Source organism: Pteropus vampyrus, unplaced genomic scaffold (assembly GCF_000151845.1).
Source record: "Pteropus vampyrus isolate Shadow unplaced genomic scaffold, Pvam_2.0 Scaffold47, whole genome shotgun sequence".
Taxonomy (NCBI): Eukaryota; Metazoa; Chordata; class Mammalia; order Chiroptera; family Pteropodidae; genus Pteropus; species Pteropus vampyrus.
In genome coordinates, this window is record NW_011888828.1 from 33,772 (window position 1) to 58,181 (window position 24,410).

At 42.2% G+C, this 24,410-nt stretch overlaps 1 protein-coding gene across 2 annotated transcripts in view; it reads left to right on the plus strand.

Annotated features, from left to right (window-relative positions):
- INTS9 (integrator complex subunit 9) overlaps nucleotides 1–24,410 on the plus strand; it is a 63,272-nt gene that overhangs the window by 31,229 nt on the left and 7,633 nt on the right. For both annotated transcript variants that reach the window (XM_011359325.2, XM_011359326.2), the window contains 10 exons: nucleotides 975–1,095; nucleotides 1,881–2,015; nucleotides 7,195–7,306; nucleotides 9,623–9,803; nucleotides 11,351–11,411; nucleotides 13,700–13,871; nucleotides 16,753–16,877; nucleotides 17,818–17,985; nucleotides 22,102–22,200; nucleotides 23,429–23,566. In XM_011359325.2, coding sequence (XP_011357627.1) covers nucleotides 975–1,095; nucleotides 1,881–2,015; nucleotides 7,195–7,306; nucleotides 9,623–9,803; nucleotides 11,351–11,411; nucleotides 13,700–13,871; nucleotides 16,753–16,877; nucleotides 17,818–17,985; nucleotides 22,102–22,200; nucleotides 23,429–23,566 — 1,312 coding nt within the window. The remainder of the gene's footprint in view (nucleotides 1–974; nucleotides 1,096–1,880; nucleotides 2,016–7,194; nucleotides 7,307–9,622; nucleotides 9,804–11,350; nucleotides 11,412–13,699; nucleotides 13,872–16,752; nucleotides 16,878–17,817; nucleotides 17,986–22,101; nucleotides 22,201–23,428; nucleotides 23,567–24,410) is intronic.

Genomic DNA, 24,410 nt, shown 5'->3' on the forward strand with positions numbered 1-24,410 from the left:
ACTGTATTATTCGGTGATATTTCAGGAGGGAGCAGAGCTAATGTACATGTTCAATTCAACAAAAATCCCTTCACCTATATCGTACAGAGACTCTCAGGGAAGTCACTTTTCAGGTCTGTTCTTGATTGTATTAGAGCTCATGGTAATGTGTTTTTTTAATGACATATGTTGGTTGGTTGGTTTGTTTTAATGGATGCTCCTGGTGCTAGTCTGAAAGGTTAAAAATCATGTTTTAGTTTCCTTGTTTATGCCAGACCTCATATATGTTTAACCCAGTCCATTTCTATAGCTTTGCAGGAGCATGAGTAGAGTTTATTTCATTTATCTTTTGTCAACAGGGAAGAGAGTGTGAGATGTCATATAGAAATGCTCTATATTAATATGTATATGATAAACCCTAGAACAGCCACTATGGAAATAACAAAAAAAAAATGAAAAATTGTGAAAGAAATTAAGAGACTACATCAGAAAATATTCACTAACTATTAAAAAAAAAAGTAGTAAAGCAGAAATAGAGGAACAAAAATGACATGAGACATATGTAAAACAAAAAATAAATTAACAAACAGAAGCCATCATATCAATAATAGCATTAAATGTGAATGGCTTAAGTAGTCCAGTCAAATAACAGAGATTATCATTCTAGATATAAAAAAAGACCCAGCTATATCCCGGATAAACAAAATAGAGAATAGAAGAATAATAGAGAAAATCAGTGAAACCAAAAGTTGGTTCTTTGAGAAGATCAACAAAATTGATACACCTTTAGCTAGATAACTGAGAAAAAAAAGAAAAATTACTAGAACAGAAATAAAAGAGGAGACAGTACAACCAACTTTACAGAAATAAAAACGATTACAAAGGAATCCTATGAACAGTTACACCAGTAAGTTGGACAACTTAGATACAATGGCTACATTACCTGAAAGGAATCCTCGAGAACATAAAGAACTGACAACATGATACATTTACAGGCTGTTGCCTTCTCCTCTCAAGGATGCAGTGGAAGTGTCAACTTGGAGAAGATGTTATACGATGCAAGAGGTGAACTCTGCCCTTAGTAAAATCCAGCTGGTGGGATATTCCCAGAAAATTGTGAGTGTTGGTATGATTTTATTAATTAATAAATGCTGTCGATTCATATTGTTGTTTTTTTGGTAGGATCCCATAGTTCCCTTTTATAAGCCATTCAATCACTACAAATCTTGTACTAGTTCATGGTGAAAAGACAGAGTGTTCGTCCTTTCCTCCATTCCTCCCAGATTCTTATTGGTGCTCTTTCCTAACCTTACATTCCCCGTCACTAGCTAGCATTCGAAAGACCAGCATGTAATGAGTCAAAAGAAAGGCATCTCATTCTATTCACTTTAGAATAGTGGGTGCTATTTTACAGATTTCAGACAAGTGAAATAGGAAATGGAGAGCATAAAAGAGATCAAGAAGCGATTGGCAAGTATAACTTTTGAGCTCTGACCTGATAATGATAAGGGTTCCCGTTTCTGCTAACCTGTGCCCAGAGCCACTCAGTACAGAGCAACCATGAGGCGCACACCTAACCTGAAGAGAAAAACAGAAAAGAAAACCAAAGTATTTGTCTCTCTGGTTTATTTGGTAATATATCATCTCTGCCTTTTAATGAGTATTGGATGCCTGGTGACATGTGGATGGGCTGAAACTCTCAGGTGACAAGTAAAGACTATAGGATTGTTTTCTGTGTCTGCTACGTACTCTCTACCATCTTTCCGTTTTACTTTAAACTTTGAAGTAGTTTCTGTTTCTAAGTGGAGAAGAGTATTTCTGTTGTTTTTTCCTACAAACTTATCTGACATCACTGCATTGCTGAAGGTTCGTCACACATTCTTGCTGTGCTTCTTTTTTAGGAGCTTTTTGGTGCGGTCCAGGTGACTCCTCTAAGCTCTGGCTATGCCCTTGGAAGTTCCAACTGGATTATCCAGTCCCATTATGAGAAAGTATCTTACGTCTCTGGATCCTCCTTGCTTACCACACATCCCCAGGTAACTCTAAATTCTCTTTTAACAACTCAGCTTTTTGGTTATTTAACCCAAATTCATAATATATTCAGAGTATCATCAGCTGTTTTTAAAACTTCTTAATTTTGGTTTCTTCAGATGCTTTTTTTTAATTGTAGTAAAAACATGAGATCTACCCTCTTGATAAATTTTTAACTGTATAAGGCATTATCGTCAACTAGGTACAATGTTGCATAGCAGCCCTCTAGAGCTTATTCATCTTGCGACACTGAAATTGTGTTCTACAGATAGCCTTTATCCAAGATAGAGGGTTCACGTGCCAACATTTAGGATCATAAGTTCCTCTGTAAGATCCTGCTGCCTTTGGGTCACCTCTAGAACTCTGAGATTTCCCAACACTTGTAATAATCATAGCCTGATGAAGGACAGACATGGACACTTGTTTACTCAGCAGATATTAATTGCTTCATGTTTCCTAAGGGCCTACTATGTGTCAAGCACTCCTCCAGGTGTTAAAGGTTCAGTGGTGACTTATAGGCAAAGTCTCTTCTCATGGATCCACATTCAGCCTATGTATGGAGAGTGGATGGCGTGCAGAAAATAAATAAGCAAAGTAATATCAGATTGTGATCTAAATACTAAAAACAACAAAGTGGAGTTATGTATAGAGTGATTGAGACTAGTTTAAATTGGATGGTCAGAGAAAGCTGCTGGGGAGTTCTCCATGGAACCGAGACTTGAAGCAATGAGCCATGTAAAGCTATGAGGGCAAAGTATTACAGAGACATGGCAGACAAAGGGCTCTAAAGCCAGAAGAGGCTGGGCGTGTCCACAGAGCAGAGAAGATGGTCGTGATTGCCGCATACAAAGTGTAATTAGCAGAGATGTCCAAGAGATTAGCAGAGGCCAGGTCATTGTAGGACATGGTAGGCCATAATGAGAAATTCGGATTTTAATTTGTAGAGGGAAACTATTGGAAGGTTTTGTTAGTCATTCATAACAGTCATTTTGGCAAGAAGCTAAGTACATAAACATTGTTATAAATGCATCGTTTATTCCATTTTAGGTATTTATAAAGAATTTGTTATTCGTTTCATAAATCCTGGTTCTTTCTATGTTTGTAAAGGGGGTAGGGGAGATTCGATAGAGGATGAATGGATGGATGGATGGTTGGGTAGGTGGGTACATGAGTGGATGGATAGATGGATGAATAGGTAGGTAGGTGGGTAGGTAGGTGGGTAGATAGGCAGATGACTTGGGGAAGTCCATATCCCATTTTAATAAGGGAAAAGAATGGCTGCTGTAAGTCTAGAACAGTAGAGTGATTCTGAGCTGCCACTCTGCATTGTTTTTTTTCATACTTTTTATAATAAGTTTCATCTCAAGGTCTAGAGAGGACGAGTTGTTATTTTTTCCTATAGCTAGCAGAATTCTGAGCCTTTCCCGCTCATTGAAATCAAAAGCCCCTCAATGTCATCTTGATCCGCTTCATTGAATCAAAATTTTTTATTGGCAGCTTCTATCATTCCTGATATATTCCTCCATGAAAGACAAAGATTACTTGGCTGCCAACTCTTCCTATTTGCCCTGTTTAAATCCAAGTCTTTACAGTATTATGGATGTAATTTCCAGTAAATTATTCTTACAAGGTTCATAAATTTAAAGGGAAAATAAGGTTTTGAAAGTAATGAGCAACATACTTAAGTAATTAATTTTAATTTCTAGCTGGCAACCAGTATTGTATGTAAAAAAGAATAAATTAGATTTTCTTTTACCCAGATAATTGGATTCTATTTTGAATTAGCAGGGATAAGAAAAGTTTTGGTTTGAAAAAACTTGATAGTCTACATCAGAAGTCAGCAAACTGTGGCCTGTGGACCAGATTTGTCCCCTGCCCCCCGACCTGTTTTTGTAAATAATGTTTTGTTGGAATATAGCCATACCCATTTCTTTATAGATTATTAATGGCTGCTTACACATCATTACAACGGTTATACTTTAAAGTGAAACTTTACATAAAAGGCCCAACCACCGGTCTACTTGACTGGAACCGTCACTAGCTAGAGAGAGTATAGCAGGCTGCTCTAATGATCTAATAAGCACAGGGGAATGAAACTTTGGATTAAGCTTGAGGTGTTAAGAGTAGGAAGGTACGTTAAAGAAAACATTGGCAGGTCTTTAAGAAATATATTGAATGCCCACTGTCTTGAGGGAAGGAAAAATACAAGACAGATTTCATGCCTGGATGACACTGAGAATGCTAAGGACACTAGTCTACTTGACAGGCAGAGCTGGTGGTGGGGGGTTTGTTTTAGAAGGGAGTAGTGGGTGTGATTAATAGGAATTTGAGAGAACATTGGACAGATGGAAATACAGAGCTGGAACATGGCTGTGAAGGCATAGATGGAGACAAATTGGAAAATCATTAGATTTTTAAAAGTATATAAATAAAAGACGGGGGTGAAAGACTGAGCTGTAGGGGACATTTACCAATAAACAGTGGAAGGAAGAGAAATGGTCCTGAAAGACTGTTTGGGGTGTTAGGAGGAGAATTGAGGCCAAAAAAAGTGCAGCATCTCAGACAGAAGAGGAAGAGAATTAGCCTTTACTGAGCACAGGGTCTCTGTATTAATGTCTTTAAATTGATCTGATACTCAGTAACCATGCTGAAATCTCATATTGATTCTAATGTTTATCTTGATGATATTATCTTCAAAGAAGTAACAATTTTGTCGTTTCTTTTCCAATCCTTATATTTTTTCTTTTTGCATCTCTAGTCCCATATTAATCAGAAGTGATGGTAGTGGCATCCTTGTCTTGTACCACATTTTAAAGGGAATGCTTTTGTAGTTTCTTCATTAAATATGATGCTTACTGTACATTTTTATTTATTATTTTAAGGAGTTTCTCCTCTTTTCCTAATATTCCGAGTTTTTAAATCCATCCGATAAAGATGTTAATGCCTTATCAAATGATTTTTCTGAGTCTATGAGAGAATCATGTGACTTCTTTCCTTTAGATCATTAATGTAGTGAAGTGTAATGTTACCTTGACTCCCGTTTAACCTTCCTTACATTCTCTGGATAAATCTTACGCGATCACAATTTATTCTTTTTAAAATGCCTTCCTGGAATGAGTTGGTCAGTATTTTATGGAAGTTTATAATATACCTTCATAAATGAAAAACGAACCCAGGCGTTATTTTCTTGTGCTCTCTCCATTTGTTTGGAATTAAGGTACATTAGTCTCATTAGGTAAGTTGAGCAGCTTTCCCTTTTTTTCAGATATACAGATGTGTCGAATCCATTCCCAAATGTCTGCTGATTTCTGTGGTGTCATGTAGATCTGCTTTTTCAATATCCTCAACCTCACTGTCATTTATAATTATTGTAAAAAAAAATGTCATTCTTCTGCTTCAAACTATTGACTTCTTATTGCCTACCCTATCAGTTGTCACGATTCTGACCTTTTGGCCCTTTACCAATTATACTTTCTCTGTTTTCATTGTTTCTTTTCTCAGCCCCAAAGTAGACTTTCCATTCTAGCCAAGTCAGTTCAGGCTGCCATGCTCTCTCCTCTGCCCGCCTAGGCCCTCCTCCCACAGTTGGCATGCTTATTCTCACCTTCCTGACTTTTAGTGCACGATTTCCCAGGATAGAATGTTCTCATATTTCCTACCAGACTATGTGCTTTTCATGCACTCATTTATTCAGCAGATGTTTCTGTAGTGTTTGGTGCGTGCTAGGTGTTTTGCTAGGCAATAGGGATACAAATCCTTGCCCTCAGAGAGCTTCATAGTCCTTTGGGAGACACAGACAAGTAAATAGGAAATTATAGTTCAGTGTGATTCGTACTGGGAGAGAATGTCTTGGAGGCCTTGGGGCACTTGTAGGAAGGACATCTTGGTGTGCCAGAGGGAACGGGTGTCACGGAGACATTCCAAATTCAGTGACCTGGGTTGTGCTCAAATTGACTCTTAAATTCCTTGCCAAAGAAGGAAAAAAGAAATTAGAACCAAAACTTCATCGGCCAAAAAGCACATATGAGTAACCTCAGCTGGCCTGGTGCAGCTTTCTCATCTGCATTCCTCTTGGCATTTATACACTCAGTACCGACTCTTGAAATTTGCATTGTATTTTCTATGGCTTTTTGAAAAATCCTTTTTTCATTGTACATATGTGTTTTCTCTTCAGCTAGATTGTAAGCTCCTAGGACCTAGAGACTGGGTCTCCTTTTTCTCATGCCCTGTGCAAAGTGTCCAGTAGAAACTAGCAGAGGACCGACACAATAGTCACAGCATCCCCGGGCCTAGGGCTTCTCTAAGTTTTATTCTACAAGCTTTATTGTACCTGTTCACTTTGTAAGGTGTTTTTCTTTGATTCTTGGAATTCTCTGTTTCTTTGATTCAATGGAATTCTCTGTTTTTGTGTGTTTGAACAAAATGTTCCCACTGAAACTGCCGAGTGGCCATTGACACCAGCAATATATACATTTGCCCTTTGGTGGTGAAATGTTGGTGATGTCAGCTTCGTTTGGAGAGTGTCACTAAAAGCTTTTTAAGCTTATTTATTTATTTAATTTTTCTTTTTTTTTTTTTTACAGTAGCCCTGGGAATCAACAAGAAATGTCTCTGAGTTATTAGGGCTAAAATAACAAACATCTAGTCTGACCTGATCATGAAGTATCATAACTTCCAACCTGGTGGGATTCATCTTGTAGGACTGCTTTTGTTTTTTATTATAGGCATTTAATTTTCAAAGGAAGGCAATATTGGTGGCTGAGGGTCAGAGATAATGTTCTCAGGGTCAGAGTGTGCTCTCCACTATATGTTTCCTTTAGGTCAGTAGTTCTTAACTTTTGAGAATTATGGCTCCACATGACAACCCGATTAAGTCTACAGAAAGATATGCATAGTATTTAGTGAAACCCAAAGATCTTAAATGTACAGTTCTGTGGATTTTGATACCATGTGCTCACCACCCCAGTCAATACTTAGAACTTTTTCATCACCCTCATAAGGGGCCTTCTCCCGTGAGCCCCCTTCCCACTTGGACAGCCACTCTTCAGTGACAGACTTCATCCGAGGACGTGAGCAGATGGATGAATTGGACATAGAAAGAACAATGTGTTCATTCTCTTTCCTTTACTGTTTATAGGTAACATCCCTTTTTAAATTACTAAGCGTAGTTCTCTGGTTTTGCAGCCCATGGACCAAGCTTCTCTCAAAAACAGTGATGTCCTCATCCTGACAGGCCTTACCCAGATCCCCACGGCGAACCCGGATGGCATGGTGGGCGAGTTCTGCAGCAGCCTGGGTACGTGTGCAGCCCGCCTCAGCAGTCAGGTGTTTACCTTTAGTTTGTGATAACCTTTAGAATTTGTTGCCCCTTTCCTTCATATTCACACCCTCCGATGCCCCTTTAAGGCCTTTTCCCCATTTATTCCTAGGCTTTTTGCTTATCCTTCAAAACTTGTGGTCAACAAAAGTGGATCTTAAGCAACTTGAATCTGACAGTGCCTAACACAGTTGTTAAAGTAGTAAATTTGAATATTTAGCACTTTATACAACAAATACTCAACATTCTCTCCCTTGATTTATATAGAAAATTCTTATTTAATCTTCTTACTTTGGGGTGGGATTTGGTGGTGGAGCAGGGATACGTATAGGGTGGCAGTTGTCAAACAAGGGAAAAATCACATCTTTGTTTTGTAAGTAATAGCACAGAAAAGACTGTATATGTACTTTGAATTCACAACAGTGATACTCTCAATATGTGTATTTTTTCCTCACTAATATTTGGTTGGTATTTTTTTATTATTATTATTATTCTTTTAGGGAAAAATTAAATTGATAGGCTTGTGGAGTATTTGCTACCTGGAAGAAATTTGTTTTTCTTTGGGTATAATTGTCAATAAAATCTAGGAATGTTATCTTTCTTTCAGAAAACCAGATTGAGTACTATCTTAGCTCAGGCCATTATAACAACACTGTAGATGGGGGGGCTTACACCACAGACATTGATTTCTCACTGTCTAGGAGACTGGGAGCCTAAGATTGTGTTGCCAGCATGGTCGAGTACTGGTGAGGACCCTCTTCCCAGCTGGCAGATGGCCCTCTCGCTGGTCCTCACATAGTGGAGAGAAGCAGCCCTGGTGTCTCTTCCTCTTCTTATAAAGACACCAATCCCATCATGGGGTCTCCGTCCTCATCTAAACCTCATGGTCTCCCAAAGGCTCCCCCACTTATACCATCTTATAGGGAGTTAGGGCTTCATCGTGTGAATTTGGGGGTGGAGGGCACAAGCATTCAGTCCATAACAGTTACCAAAGAGGGGTGTTAATGAGCTCAGAGCCGTCGCTCGTGGTGATTATGAGCGGTGTCGCCTCTGCACTGGCGGATGAGATGGTCGCCTTTTATTTACGTGGAAGTCACCGTCCTTTGACATCTCTCTAGGCCATGCCAGTGTGCGTTGTCTTTTTTTTTGTTCTTTGCTGATCCTGAGTTAAAGGCATTTATTCTTACCTTGGAAAAATTATTGGACCAATCTCAAATAGAATCTGTGGTCTGTGTATTTGTTGATAATCTAGAGTCATAGACATAAAGAACTCTGGGTCTAAAAGAGACCTTATATCTAATCCACCGTCTCGCAAAATGAGGTCCAGTAACCACTTGCCTCAAGATTAATGAGGCCACTTACTAAAAATGCATATTTGGGGGCCCTGCCACAGACCTAATAAGGCAGCCCCTCTAGGAAAAGGAGAGACCCAGAAGAAAAGTTGAATTTTTAACATGTTCCCTGGTGATTTTCATACAAACTAAAGCTTCAAAACCACTGATCTCGTTCACTCCTCTTATATAACCGAAGAGGGAACGAGGCCCAGCATGGCTGTAGTGGCTTACCTGAGGTCCTACAGCATGTGGCAAAGGGAGGCCTAGAGCCAGCCCTCTTGACACCTGACCAGTGACTTTGGTTTTCTTCACTGTACCATTCTCTAGTAATAGCAAGTCAACCAGTACTCAAGGTGCTGCTGTTTGTTTCAGTTTGTTTTGAAAACCAAACAAACAAACTTCAAAGGTCGCTTAGGTTTTTTTAAGCCAGTTATAATATCTAATGTGATTATACCCCGAAGTTGCAATTCCTCATTCGATCATTTATTTTAAGTATTTAAAGTATGGAGCATTTTCTTACAGACAAAACATTAATGAAAGAATGTCACTAAAATGAGTCAAATGGAAAAACTTGGCCTATTTCCTTATAGGTCATTCATCAGTGTCAGAGACCGAACAGAGATAAATCCAGCAAAGTTTTGAGCAGACTCTAAAAAGAGGAGCTTGGAGGGTCTGTCCTGAAGCTCGGCTGCCATTGGTAACCTTTAAGACTCAACCCCTTAATTGCACACCCTGTTCCCAGGGACTGAGACATCCGTTACGAACTCAGCTGCCGGTCCCCTCTGTGCTCTCCCACTCTCATGCTGCTCTTCAGAAGAAGCAGATTATCGTACACGCAAAGCGAATCGTACCAACAGAAGTAGGAAAGTGAAAGAAATCCCAATATTATTTTAAAAGTTCCATCCCACTTTTATAAAACTGTTCTTTTGATACTATTTTCTCTCTGGCTCCAACTTTCTAGCGCTGACAGTCCGCAATGGAGGAAACGTGCTCGTTCCCTGTTACCCCTCCGGAGTGATCTATGACCTCCTGGAGTGCCTGTACCAGTACATCGACTCCGCCGGCCTCGCCAGCATCCCTTTCTACTTCATCTCTCCCGTGGCTAACAGTTCGCTTGAGTTTTCCCAGATTTTTGCCGAGTGGTATGTCCATATTTTTCTCTCTCAGTTCTATTTTAATTTAGTATATTGAGGCAATAAAAATAGAAATGATCCTATTTTTTCTCCACATTACTATGAAACTTTCATTTTGTTGTTTTTTCCATATCTGTGATGTGAAGATTGTATTAATGAAAACCAAAGCTGTTGTATGGCTGGAGTTTAGAAGAGTAATTATCAAGGAAAGAAGGATGCAAGATAGACTTAACTTAGCCAGCACTTTCCAAATTGGTAACAAAAATGTTATACATTTATCCTATCACTTGGTACCCTCTGACTGCTACAAAGTCAGGTTACCTTCTAAAAGCTAAACGAATTTTAAAGCCCTAGCTCATGTTGTCTATAATAGCAAATCTGATAAGAAAAACTATTTTTTTTATTTCAATAGCATATTTGACAAAATTGAGTTTTATTACAGCTGGGAATTTTCTGACCAAATGCTAGGGCGGGTAAATTATTGAACAATATATGAAGTTGGTGAACCTTTTTAGGATTATTTAGATGCATGTTTGAATCTAACTCACCTGGCCAAAAAAAGAGGGATGAGGGAAATAGATTAACTTTTACAATTGACCTAGTAGTGCCTTAGAGTGGTGTTTCCAAGCCTTCAGGAGCGCGCGCGCGCACACGCACGCACACACACACACACACACACACACACACACACACACTATGTTTAATCCCTTTTAGCGGGGAGGTGGCCTAATGGACATAATCCATGAAGTTTCTAATTAAAAAAGGAATTTGTACTTCATTCTGTCATAACATATCCCATATGCTGCCCCGCAACATGCACACTTTTTTAAAGATGTTTTTTCCCCCTTTTAGTTGTGGTCAAGGCCTTTTTTTCTGTATTTGCAGTCAGACAGGCTTCTCCATCCCATGTGCATATTATTGATGTTTGTCAGGAGGACTGTAAAACATACGCTACCTAAAACATTCACTGTCTCAGATCGTTAGTTATTCTCCAGTTTGAGTTACCGGTGCTGCTTGGTGGGTGTGAAAGACAGAAAGTCATGTCTCTGAAAGAGGTATATCACTTTCTCCTCAATATTGATCACCACTAACGGTGTCTTGGATTGGATCCTGGAACAGAAAAAAGACATTAGGAGAAAAACTGGTGAAATCCCAATAAAGTCTGGAATTCAGTTCATTGTAATATGCTAATATTAATTTCTTAGTTTAACAAGTATGTCACGATCATGTACAGTATTCACATCAGGACACAGAGTGAAGGATCCACGGGAACACTGTACTGTCTATGCTACTTTCCTGTAAATTTAAAATTATTTCATAATAAAAAAGTTCCTTTTAAGAAAAGTATTGAAGAATTTTAAAGTCTTAAAAATGCTCACAAGAGGCTTATGTCCTAAATGCTCCGTAGACACTCGTTGGCTTTTATTCAGTGAGATTCACAGGCAGGAAAATTTCAAATAAACTTTAATTTTTGGTATTTGCGCTGCTACCACTAGGTGGCAACAGATGGCCCTGTGTGCCTTACCTAACATGCCGATCTGTTTTTCCTCTTTAAGGCTTTGTCACAACAAACAGACTAAGGTGTATCTCCCAGAACCGCCTTTTCCTCATGCAGAGGTAAGAAAATGGAATTATTGAGTCAAAGCAAAAAAGACATGTAGATAAATGGATGTGGATGGAGATAGCAGGCCATTAGATTTAAAAAATATCCTTAGGTAATCTATGCGAGATAACAGTGAAGTACTTTAACTCCAGATTCATTACTTTCTTTCCTTATTAACACACTGTTCCCAGTGTGTTTATGCACCTCATAGCCTACCTCTGTTCTAGTGACTGGGCAAGGAATTTCATTCTGATAACTACTACTAATTTTTTTGGCATAACAGATTTATTTATTATCAAAGTCTTCTTTCCAGTTATGTTCATCATAGATGTAAGGTTTTAATGATGACAATAACATTTCAATTTAAAAAATGGGGTCAAAAGGTCCAAACTTCCAGTTATAAGTCATGGAAATGTAATGTACAGCATGGTAACTATAGTTAATAATGCTGTATTGCATATTTGAAAGTGGCTAAGAGAGTATATCTTAAAAGTTGTCATCATAAGGAAAAATATTCTAACTATATAGTGAGAGATATCAACTAGACTTATTGCTATCATTTTTCAATTTTTAAAAAATAGAAAAGTCTCCTCCACAGACTGATAAGTGTTTTTATATAGCTATGTACCCAGTTTTGTTTCCACTGTTTTTATTTTTATTTTTTTAATCAAACAGTGTATCATGGACATTTTTCTATGTGCCTCATATCATGATTATTGCTGCCTAATATATGCCATAGCATATCATATGAACATACTATAATGTACTTAACCATTCTCTTAGACAACAGAGTTACTCCCAATTTTTTGTTACATATACATTTTTACCAGATGTTTAAAGCAATATAACCACTTTAGGAAACTGGCAGTATCTGATAAAGCACAAGATAATTCTGGATGGTCAAATGTAACAAGTCAGCTGGAAAGGTAGATCCAGTTGGCCAAAAAAAAAAAAGCGAATTTATCTTAGCTTCTATGCATTGATCAGGAGAAGTGCAGGAACTAGAAGTGATGCCTAGAATGTGACTTAAGTTATGTGCAGAGACCTGCTGCTATTCTTAGAATCCCATTCATCTCCTTGACGTCTCTGGATACAATAGACTTATTAGTCTTTTAGACAGCCGCTCTCCCATTTAACTGGGGCAACTAATGATTTTGGCCAGCTAGGTTATAAAAAGAATGTCATTTTTTTTGCATGTAACTTGGAAGGAAAGTGGGAATTCAGTGTTTGCTCTATCTCTCCTATGCACATCCCATCCAAGCATGTGACACCCGATTAAGATGGCATGGGTGGTATTGTGGTCTTACTAATAAAGGCAGATCTCTCTGAATTAAAGATTTAATCTCTAAAGTGAACAGAGTTTGGCTTCTATTTGGGGACCGTCCCCTTCTGGCCACATTTTCACTATTGGGGTGAGTTTGGTTGACCTTGAAGTTGTTGATGGAGCTCCCCTCTAATTTATTAGGCATTGCTTCAAGATTAAACTGTGTCACAGACCATTTCTTTTTCCATTAAGCAGCATCTCCAGGAAAAACTCCCTTTGGCTTAGTTGATATTTAGGGTCTCTGAGGTCCAGATATTTGTCATCGGACCTTCGGATGCTGGAGTGGGAGGCGGGCAGGGTTGAGGCAGCAGGCAGAGTTTCTGAGCAGTATAGGAAGATGCTGTCCATGCTGTAACTATATGGTATCGCCTTGGGTCAGGCCTGACGCTGGGAGGGTGTTATCAAGGGTTGTGCTAAAAGGGAGGCCTTTTAGGTTCAAAACATACAGTTTGGAGATGGGTTTGAGGCTGTGCATGGCCTGCTTCTTACTGTGGCTCTCTGTCATGGGGACATCTCATCTCCCAGATTTCTGAAAGCCAGTTTGGTCTTTGTCTTTATTAAGTTGCCACAGTGACTTACAGCTATAACTTCTCAAAAGATTTTTCATGTGTGAGGTGTTTACTGGTGACAGAACTCTGATTCACGTGTTTTGGGAAGGTTGCTTGTACCTCAAACAATAACTGACATTGGGGACTTCTGGGGTCGGGGCTCGGAGCGCTGGGAAGTGTAAAGGAAGAGTAACACTGCCTCAGGCCCTAACAAGCCGAATACGTTTCCACTGAGTATGTTAATATTACCAAAAGGTCCCATCTGTTCAGAAAGTTACATTGAAAAAATTTCAATCTTTAGCTAATTTTAATAAGACTTGTATGTATTTTTAAGTTCCTTCTGGTCCCCGCCCCCACCCGCATGTTGTTCTTCCTTCCACCCAGGCCGGCTAATAGCTCTTTGCGTGCTTTTTTTATACACCTATTCTAGCTCATTCAGACCAACAAGCTGAAGCACTACCCCAGCATCCACGGCGACTTCAGCAACGATTTCAGGCAACCGTGCGTGGTGTTCACGGGGCACCCTTCCCTCCGGTTTGGGGACGTGGTCCATTTCATGGAGCTCTGGGGAAAATCTAGTCTCAACACTGTCATATTCACAGGTAAATAAACAAAAGCCTGCCCCTTCCACTGGGACCGTCACTGAATGCACCTACCAGATAGAGACCCTGGGGTGAATTTTACAAGAAGGCATAAATATGAACACTTCTGTCATAAATATCAAAAAATAAACCACAAGGGACAGAGTTGGTAAAGGAGAATATACTGTGAGGTGACTATGTACCAGACAAAATTTTCACACCTGTTTTTGTAGATTTTTCCCTGAGACAGATTTTACTGAGCTGCTTTAGATAGGATTCTGTAAGCTGCTTCAAAAACTGCTGGAATTCTAGTCACCAGTCTTGTTCTACCTTAGGAATTATTCCCTGAGCTTGATCTTTCTCCTTTGATTAGAGTTTGCTCTGGCTTGCAGTTTTTCTTCTGGAGACAAACCCCTCAGAATAAAACAAATCCTTTAATGAGGTCAAGTAGAAAGAGTTTTACTTAATCACTGTATTATTTGATCAATTTAAGGTCTTTAGGCAGCCTTGGGATTTGAACATCAGACAGGAGATGATGTAAAACACTCGGACCTGAAGCCTGGTCCACCTTACTGTGGCCTCGGCCCGGTTCCCCGAGCTCTCCGAGCCGCGTCTTCCTCATTGCCGAGTGGGATTATCGATGGCTGTCTCCTGGGCAGCCCTGTGCATTTAGTGAACCATTCTAAGAAAGCACTTCGTACACTGCCTGGCGCATGAAGGCTGTTGAGAAAGTATCAGTTGCTGTCTTAGGGTTTTCTAATTACTTTTGAGACTTGGGTGATGGAATAGAGTCTAGTCGTGCCCGAAGCTTTGAGGTCAGGGACACGTGGGTCCTTTCTTGTGCTGAGCCTGTTTGTAGGGAGTATCGGTGCCCCTCAGCTAGAGGCCACCAGGAACACACCAGTGGTTGAACAGAGTTGGAGTCATCGACTCACTGCAGGGAGGGAGAACATGCCACGGGGAGGCGTTGGGCATCTCAGAGCTTGTTAAAAAGAACTTCGTATGGATTTGGGCTTGTGTTAGGTGTTTTTGAGGTGGGTTCCTGGATGCGGGCCGTTGCTCTGGACTGGGTGCTGTCAGGAAGCAGGGTTAGTGCTATGATTGGGTGTCTTAATGATTCTTATCTGGAAGGCAAGCAGAAAGGAGCCGAGAAGGCTCACTTCATGGTTTGGACGGTGTGCTTTTGTGTCCAAGCGTGATTATGGAGGAATCTTGTTTTCGTCTTGATCCATCATGGTCACTGAGTGGCCTTATCTGGTGTCAGTGTTTGTGAAATTATTTATATCCAACAGAATACCATGGCCAGCATGAGGGCCAGGCCAGTCTCCGCTAACACCTAGCAGAAAGTGCCAGGAGAGCTCCGAAAAGCAGCTGTCGGGGGTTGCTTTGCTTTCCCCAGGCCCCCTTTTGGCCAAAGACAGAGGATGTCAGCCATGAAACATCTATTCATGACACCCAGAACCTCACCATTGCCTAGTTTTGCTAAGCAGGGGGTCTTCCGGAGCACATTGTCTGTAGTAGGATTTTAAGGGTGTCATGTTCTTGTTGAGCTGTTGACTCTGCGAAGACAGATGGCACAGTATTTACATAGACACAGTAAGAAGCGTTCGTTATAGTATAAATTTTTCTTTAGCCAACTAAGAAGTCAAGGACTATGCGATGGTCCATGACAACAATAGCTAATGAATTTAAACTGGTTTATTGGGCTTCCAGAATATAAGTTCTGTCATTTGTGATGTCTGCTGGTGTCAGAGGAAGGTTTTGGACTACTACTTCCAATTGTATTACAATGACTGTGGGAATCGCAACTTGCACAGTACACGTAAAATGGGGGGTCAGTTATCTCTCCCACGCATCCTGTGCTAGGGTTTTCTGGGTCCTCTTCTTAGGGAGACAGAATCCACTGGAGGGGTTGTAATTTAAAAATCTAGAAGTTCTGTTACCGTCAACACACCGGATGTGCCAGATGAGTGTAAGCCTGAGGGCTGTAAGAAGTGGTGTCCCCGTGGGGGCACAAGCTATGTTGGGAATGTACCAGGAATGAGCCAGTTCATTTTTCATACCAGGAATGAGCCAGTTCTTTTGGCTCAAGGTGGGAAGCTTCCTCAGGTGGAATAAACATTCCCTGCCAAGCAGGCTGCAGTAAGTGACTCTTAGAGAACAAACCAGCCATTAAGATAAGGATGGTTCCCCTTGTCACAATGTGCTGAGTTTGAGTTTTGCTGATAGTTCAACAGTCTCAGCAGAAGTGTTTTGCTAACTACAAGGTCAGGGTCCTTTTGTCCTCTTGTAAGCTCATCCTGACAAGTAGGTGACATGCGATTTGTCCCATACCTGGTGTTAACTTGGAGTACTTGATTTGAGTGGACTGTGCCAGATTTCTCCACTCTGAAGTCACCATTTTATATTTTGTATATTGTGGGGTAACGCTTTGAGACTATGTATGTATCTGGGTCTTCCCCAGATTTTTATCTAATTTTTTTAGCATCTATTGATGATTCTGGGCTGAGTAAGTTATTACTGTGATAGTTGCCAAATGGTGATTTTTAAAAATTTCATCATTTCTTTCACATTTATTAGTTGGCATTTTGTTGCAAAGGAGAGCTTTCCCTTCTTGCCCATTTACTTATCCCCTCATTTATCTCATCTGTCCCTTTATGTTGAAAACCTTGAGCTCTCACCCAAGCTTGCAGTTTCACCTCCACCCTCGAGCGCTCGTTCTAGTCTCTCCCTTTCCCTGTCTCTAAATGACTTCTCTCTCCAATACGAGGAACCCAGCTCCCATCACCCTCAGTGCACTCACCTGCTGGCTCACGTTCCTCACCACACCAGCCACCCCCTCACTTAGCAGCAGCAACTCTGTTGCCTGCATTTTAAATGATCTTTTTTGTGTTCTCCTTAGAACCTGATTTCTCATACCTGGAAGCACTGGCTCCCTACCAGCCCTTGGCCATGAAATGCATTTACTGCCCCATTGATACACGACTGAATTTCATCCAAGTGTCAAAGCTGCTTAAAGAAGTGCAGGTAACCAAGGAAATGGTGCTAGTGTTTTCCCGTTACGTCCCTGGCCGTTACCTCTGGGGCTGCGCACCTGTGGTGTGAGGGGAGGGGTACGTCGCTGAGTCTTGTTCTCACTTCTCAGCGTTGGCAGAGGTAACATGTATTAGTTACCTTTCACACTTCAAAGTAGTAAGCTGTACACCTTGAAAGAAGGTTCATTCTAAAGAAAACAAGAGTAGAAGCAGCATAACAGCTATTTTATTATTATTATTATTATTATTATGGTGATATTGGTTAACAAGATCCAATAAGTTTCAAGTGTAAAATTCAACAGTTACGCATACGTACATATTGCATCGTGTGTTCACCGCAATTATTTCTAATGGGGACCATCTGTGTCCGGTTAAAAGTAAATTGTCCGCTCCCCCTCCTGGAAACATTCATCAAGCTGGAAGACAGTTTAACTGAGACATGGATTGGGCCTTTGTTGTACATTCGGGTTAGTACCATAAACGGTGTCATCTTGCTTTTTATTAGAGGTTTGTTTTGGTTTTGTTCTTGTTTGTTTTTTTTTTTTTTTGTGGTGTTTTGTTCTTGTTATTTTTTTGTTTTTGTTTTTGTTTTGCATTTTTAGCCGTAGAGAAAGGGAAGCAGTAATTGGGGGGCAGCGGGAGATAAAAGGAAGAAGTCTGCACAGGGCAGTGTAGAGAAGCAGGGGTGACTGGCTGGCAGTTCAGGGATTCACCCTGAAATTTTTATTCTTCTCACCGCCTCACACCCGCCACCCCACTCATCTCTCCTTTCCCTGGTTACTTGAGTGTGAGAGAAGGAGAGTTCAAAATGGCCTGGAAGTGGTGAGCCTGAGCGTCCAGGAAGATAGAATTAGTTGAGGGAGGGATGGGCCTCACCTCCCGGCCTCCTCTCAGTTTTCCTCTCCCTTTGCCCTTTCCCGCTGGTTCCTCAGCCCCTGCACGTGGTCTGTCCTGAGCAGTACACGCAGCCGCCCCCAGCACAGTCCCACAGGATGGACCTGATGATCGACTGCCAGCCGCCGCCCATGTCCTATCGGCGAGCCGAGGTCCTCGCCCTGCCCTTTAAGCGGCGGTACGAGAAGATCGAAATCATGCCGGAGGTGAGCCATTCTCCTTCTTGTGGTTAAATTTGGGTTTTCTGCTTGAATTTCTAGAAGACGACTGTGGGTTTCTTTTGGGTTTGTCAGACATGGATGAACCAAAGAACATAGACCCTACGCAAATAAGTGGGCAGAGGTAGGATTTTTCAGAGCCTTCTCATTTTTTAAGTAGTGAAGTAACAGCCGTTAACATCAGAACTGGTGCTTTTATTAACGTTCTGCGTGTGACCCAGGCCAGAGCCTCAGAGAACACAAACGCTGATGCCAGCTCTGTCCTCCGCCACCTCAGGGCTGGGGCTTTCTCCTGCTTCCTGGTCCTCGTTTATGAGTGAGGGTCGAGTTTCACCGAATTCAGAAATGGAGGAGATAAGAGTTGCCAAAACATAAGCAATGTAAACTTTTGTATACATTACAGTATAAAGGTTTTGCTTTATTAGCATGATCTATTAAAGTCTAAATGTTTTATAGTTATATGAAATAAAAGCCTGTTTTAATGGAGAAAAAGTTAAAAAGCATAGCATACAGTTGGGACAGTCGAGGTTTGCTGTGCCTGAGTGGCTGGCCTGAGGGCAAGGCAGGAAGAGTCAAATGCTCAGATGCTTCAGTGACAGCCTAGAAAGCTCTGTAGGAAGCTACTTCTGTCTTCCTTTTGCCCCCTGAGACATGTTTTTTAACAAACAGTGAAAAAGAGGTAGGAAAACTTAATAATTAAAAGCAGTGTCCCCAAAATTCTCTTTGAAGTTCAGAATAATATCCAGATCTTGGATTTGAAGTCTAAGTTCCTTAAAGGTGCTCACTTCCGTGGCCTTGACAAAGGCTGGTGGTGGAGCAAGGCCGGGTGCCATTAGTAGGGACCCAGTTTTCAGTACATCTAGTCCTTTCCAGAATTAACCTAAGTTGTTTTTTAAATTAAGAGCAATAGATAAAGGTGATCCAAACGAATTTCAAGAATTAATTTAGATAACATTGATTCAGCAACACAAAGCAAACGAGATATTTTTTAATGCAAGCAGTCCTGTTTTTCATTAGGACACACATAAGCAGATAATCATCCACATTTTGTATTGATTCTTGTTTCACTCATGGATCCTTGGGAGAGAGCCATCACAGGATGCGTGCTCTCAGCAACCAGTGCGTGGCCAGAATGAGGGAGCAGCAGTGCTGCCTGTGAGCCAGCTGGAGAGATGGCCAGTGTGGAGAGAGCAGGCAAGGACGAGGCTTGCCACGGTCAGCCCACCTGAGAGCCTGGAGTGCGCGGCAAATGTAGTCACTGCCAGCAAATCGTCACCCATTAAGAGGGGGAGGTGTTGACTATTGGGAACAATCAAAAATACTGTCTTTGATTGGTGATCAAGATGAAGTAATCAAGCTAGGTGATTTCAGCCCAAACAAAATTATAACTTTGAAGCAATGATATCAATTTTCTTAAAAGCCGTAATTGGTCATAAAGATAATTTTTTTAAAAGGTGAGTCACAAACACATTAAGCATTAAACTGGTAGAAAGGTGGATACGGCTTCTCAGGTAGACTACTTCGAGGGTCATTTGGATGCTTGAGGCCTGCCAGTTCTTTAAAAGGAAAAACATTTTTTGTTGGAGCTTATGAACGCAGCAGCTCAAACCGTGTCTCTTGGCTAAGCAGTGGACTTGCATTTCTCTCTAGTTACAGCTCATTCGTGAGGGAGGTAGCCAGGGCTGCCTCTCCCAAATCTCCTGTCGCTCGGTGCCCTGGGCGACATGCAGTTAGCTCGCAGCAGGTGCTCCTGTGTCCCTCCCTTTTTGGCCACATCCTGTCAAGACCCAAGAGAATAAAATTTCGATTGGCTCTGAATTTCAGGTTATCTTTTTTCCATATTTCACCGGCCCAGCCCCTTGGTTCCCCTATTTAATTATAATGAAAATAACATGTTCACTGAGCCCTCCCTGTGCAAAGTACTAAGCACTTCCCATGGATTATCTCACCCCGTTCTTTGATATAGGGACAGTTATTCAGTTTGACGTGATCTCAACAGGCAGGGAAAGACCTTTTCCATCTCTGAAGAAACCTCAGATGATCACTGTGTTCCCCAAAGCATGTTCCTGACAGATGTTATGTATTTTGTCCTTTAACCTAATTCAGAGTCGAGCCCCCAAGTAGATTCCAGTTATTGTGGCAGGAAGGCGCCCAGCCTGCAGCCTTCCTGCTGGGAACGTGGTGGTACTGAGTGTAATCCTTGATCAGCAGCAGCAGCAGCCTGCCCCTGGAGCTTGTTAGAAACGCAGGTTCTCAGCCCACCGCATTCCTCAGTGGGCCCAGCAGTCTGAGTGTCGACAAGCCCTCCAGATGCAGGCTGAAACTGGAGGCCCCCAGTGTAAGGAACCTGTTCCATGTGTGCCGGCTTTCAATACTAAAATGCAAAAGGAGGCCAGAATGTTTCCGAAGACAAAGACAAAAATACGAAAACATCTCTAGAGAAACCATCTTACTAAAAAATTTCTGGCATTTTTCATTCCCAAATTTATCCTCACTCATGATTAAATAGTCCATGTTAGCTTTTCTGTTCCCATTTAAAATCACCAGAAGAATAAATCTGCCTGTTTTCCTTGTGACAGACACTGAGCCAGAGAAGGAATTGACTTTGGAGGGTGAGGTGCACAGCACCCTGTTCTGTCCTTCATGGACCGCCCCGCCCCCCACCCCCCCAAATCCTGTAGGAGGAGACTCGTAGCTTTGACCCTGAGACCTGCCCATTCCCACCTGTGCCACTGCAGGTCCCGGGTCATCAGCTTGGTCTTCCTGCTAGTTGGCTGGGGCTCTTCTGCCCACATGTCCTCTTGAAGGCCGGAGATAGAAAGAACGGCTCTTTGCTGTAGACTTCAGTTGCCCAACACGTTAAGTTGATGTCGCCTGTGCTGGGATGTGTTTTGTTTCAGTAATTTGGCATTGATAATGGGGGAGAGATGAACGCAAGTCTCCATTCCAAAAAAGAGCCAAGTTCTTGTTTTGTTGTAGATGTGGAGCTAACCATCCCACTTCTTGTTATGGTTGTTTAATGTGATTTTGCTTTTCATTTTCTCTGCATTTTGCTCATCTCAAAATGAGAGACTGACTGGTGTCTTTGGGTTATTTTTGTCTAGTATTTACTTTGTAGCTTAGTGTTGTGCAGTGGCTCGGGTTGAAGGCCTAGGTTTAAATTTCAACATGCTAAGCTAGCAACTTTCTGGTCTCAAGACTTCTTAAAAATTAAAGCCCCAAAGAGCTTTTGTTTATGTGGGTGATATCTATTGATGTTTGCTATATTAGAAGTTAAAACTAAGACATTTAAAAATATTTTCTAATTCATTTTAAAATAACAATATAAGCCCATTAGATGTTAACTAAAATCTTTTGTGAAAATATTTCTTAAAAAAAAAAGAATGAGAAGAGGGGGCACTGATTTACATTTACAGATCTCTTCAATGGCTGCTTGCAGGAGCCCTTAGAGGTTTTTAAGAGCTACTGGAGAAAGAGAGTCGCTTGGGAGCCCCTGGGAGATGGAGATGAGGTTGTGGGGGGGTCAGAGGCTGAACCCTCGGCAGAGCGTCGGCACGTCATCATCTGGGGGTTGACTGACGAGGGAGAAACACAGGGGTTGGCACCCTGAGATCCCAACATGAGATGGCATGTGCTTGAGCTGGGTGACTGCAGCGTTCAGGGGCCTCTGGAAAAGCGCTCCAAAGTCTGGGCCAGGTCTCTTCCTCTTCTCAGCCCAGTGTATCCGCTGCCACCACCCATTTCCTGTCTTCTCTTTTGTTGCAAGATTAATATAGAGATAATCTGCATGATATATTTTTAAGTTATTTTTAATTTACCTTAAAGTTTTTTGGTCATTTTAGACTGCAATAATGTAAATAAAAATTTGAAAGAAAAGAAAATGAATAATGGTAATGTTTAAAGGCTCAGCTTTATGACACGGTGTCTGGTACCTTTCCTAGCAGGCTGGCAGGGACATGAGGTGCTGCTAGCCTGGTGGCCATAGTAAGCTGACCTTTGGGTGTCCCCATCCATCCCTGAGCTCTACACAGAGGGAGGAGCTTCAGCCCCCACGCCCCCCCCCAAATTAGAGTGAGCCTGACCGAAACTCCTGTTTGTTTCCAGCTTGCAGATTCCCTGGTACCCATGGAGATTAAGCCTGGCATTTCCTTGGCAACCGTTTCGGCCGTGCTGCACACTAAAGATAACAAGCATGTTCTTCAGGTATCGTGGGGTGTGGCGGAAGGCTGGGCTAGAATCCATGAGGATTCTCCAGGGCCTGTGAAAACTATGACCACAAGCACCACCCCCAGAAAGGCCCTAGCATTCCAGCCAGCTCCTAGGACACTGTGTCCCAAACCAGCAAAAATCAAGAGACTAGACTAATGGATTAGATGTGAAACAAAGAGGGCACTGCCTATAAACTCTTCACTACTTATTTCTCTGGCCGCATGCCTTGGAGAGAGAAGGGAAGAGAAACTATTATTCATAGAGATAGGGCCACACATCATCCTAAGTGCTGCTCACAGCTCTGAAAGTGTGGCATCGCTCAGCTCCCACTGGCACGTTCATTAGACCAGTGCCGATCAAGCACTCACCTTGAGCGCTGCAGGGCACTGGGTGGGTGCTGTGGGGAGACTTAAAAAGCAGCAGAGACAGCCCCTTCCCATAGGAGGCCTGGAAATATAAAGCATGCCTGCATGCTGCAGTCGGGGCCCAAGGGCCTGGGCACCTGGTGCACGGACTCCACACACTGGGGAACAGCACCGTCACCCCAGCACCTCAGGCCCCATTTTCGTGGTGCGTTTACTGCTTGTGGCGGAGCTGTTTTAAGCCCTCGTCCTAAGCTTAAGCTCAGAAGAACTTTCAGTGTTGGACTGTTCTTTCTGGACCACTGCATGTTATCGTGCTAGGTCCTTAATGTGCAGTGTCTTTTTGAATCTTCACAAAATTCTCTCATCACCATTTTATAGGCAGTTTCTCTGACCTTCATTTTCTTGACAAAGGTTCCAGAGCCAGAAGGGTTTCAACCAATTGGTCTGACCCCACAGTCCTTTTTGCCTCTGTGCTGTTGCTAGATCTGTGGTTGCTAACAGTTTATTAAGAATTTACTCAGAAAATATTGAATTGAATCGATTCAAATTAAAAATAATTTTGATAAAAGATAACTTGCAAATTAAGGTGTTGAGGCTATGTGGCTAGTTGGCATTAGCTTGCTTGTACTGGAACTCCAGATGGAGCCGCCAGCTAATAGGGATCCTGAATGCAAACGCCCACTGACGTGTTACAACTCGGATGCCACCAGGCCCTGGGGCCTTTGTTAGGGAAGAGGTTCCTGAGGGCAGGGTAGGTTCACTGTGGTTCTCAGTGTGGCCTGCCTTGACCTCTGCTGCTGGGGGGTGGCGGGGAGGGGGCTGGTTCTGAATAAGATCCCTGTTTCCTTCTGCACTAGCCCCCGCCCAGGCCTGCACAGCCCACAGGTGGTAAGAAGAGAAAGCGGGCAAATGAAGACATTCCAGACTGCAAGGTTTTGAAGCCTTTGCTGAGCGGCTCCATCCCTGTAGAACAGTTCGTGCAGACCCTGGAGAAGGTGAGTGCGTGAAGTCTGCACTGTCAGAATGGCACAGGAACAGTTGTTTCCTGTTACAAGGAATATGTTTGTGCTTTTTAGTCTCCACTGTTCGAGCTACTGTCCCTGCGGCATTGGCTTGGTCCAAGGTCATGCCAGAAGAGAGTTAGAAAGGTGAGAGAAGAGTGTGCCCTCCTTCCTCGTAGGCCGCCCCCCTACCCCACCCCGCTTCTCTGCTGGCCCGCCCTCCCCATCACGCAGCAGCTAGCTGGATGACTACTTCACCAGACTCCATTTTTTATGGGAACCAGACTGAGGACAGGCCTTTTTTCAAAAACCTAAATGTGACATGAGCAAGCTGGAAAAGGCCAGGATAAAGGTGCATGTGCCCCAGCTAGAGCCTCACTTTTCTACAAGGAGACCTCTGCTGTCAGAGTCGGCATGGCCATGTCCCAGGAGATGAGAGTTCTGGGGCTGAGTGTCAGGATTGTGGGCAGAGGGCATCAGTGTTGCTGGGTCCCTGGGATTTGGGGAAGCAGAGCCCAGCAATTCTGATTGGGGGAGGGAAAGAGACGTAGGCTGTCATCTTGGAGGATGGGGTTTCCCGGGGCCCAGGGGCCTGGCACGGAGGCTGGAATGGACAGCCCAGCATCCCAAACTCCTGAACCCAGGCACTTGGATGTGCTTCTCAATCACAAAAGCTTAAGCAGGTTATAGAAATGCTGTTATGTTTTGTATGAGTTTTGCATGTTTGGGGGCTTCTTTTAAAGTACAGTTGACCTTTGAACACCACAGGTTTGAACTGTGCAGGTACACTTATACGCAGATTTTTTTCAATGAAAATATAGTTAGCCCTCCATATCCC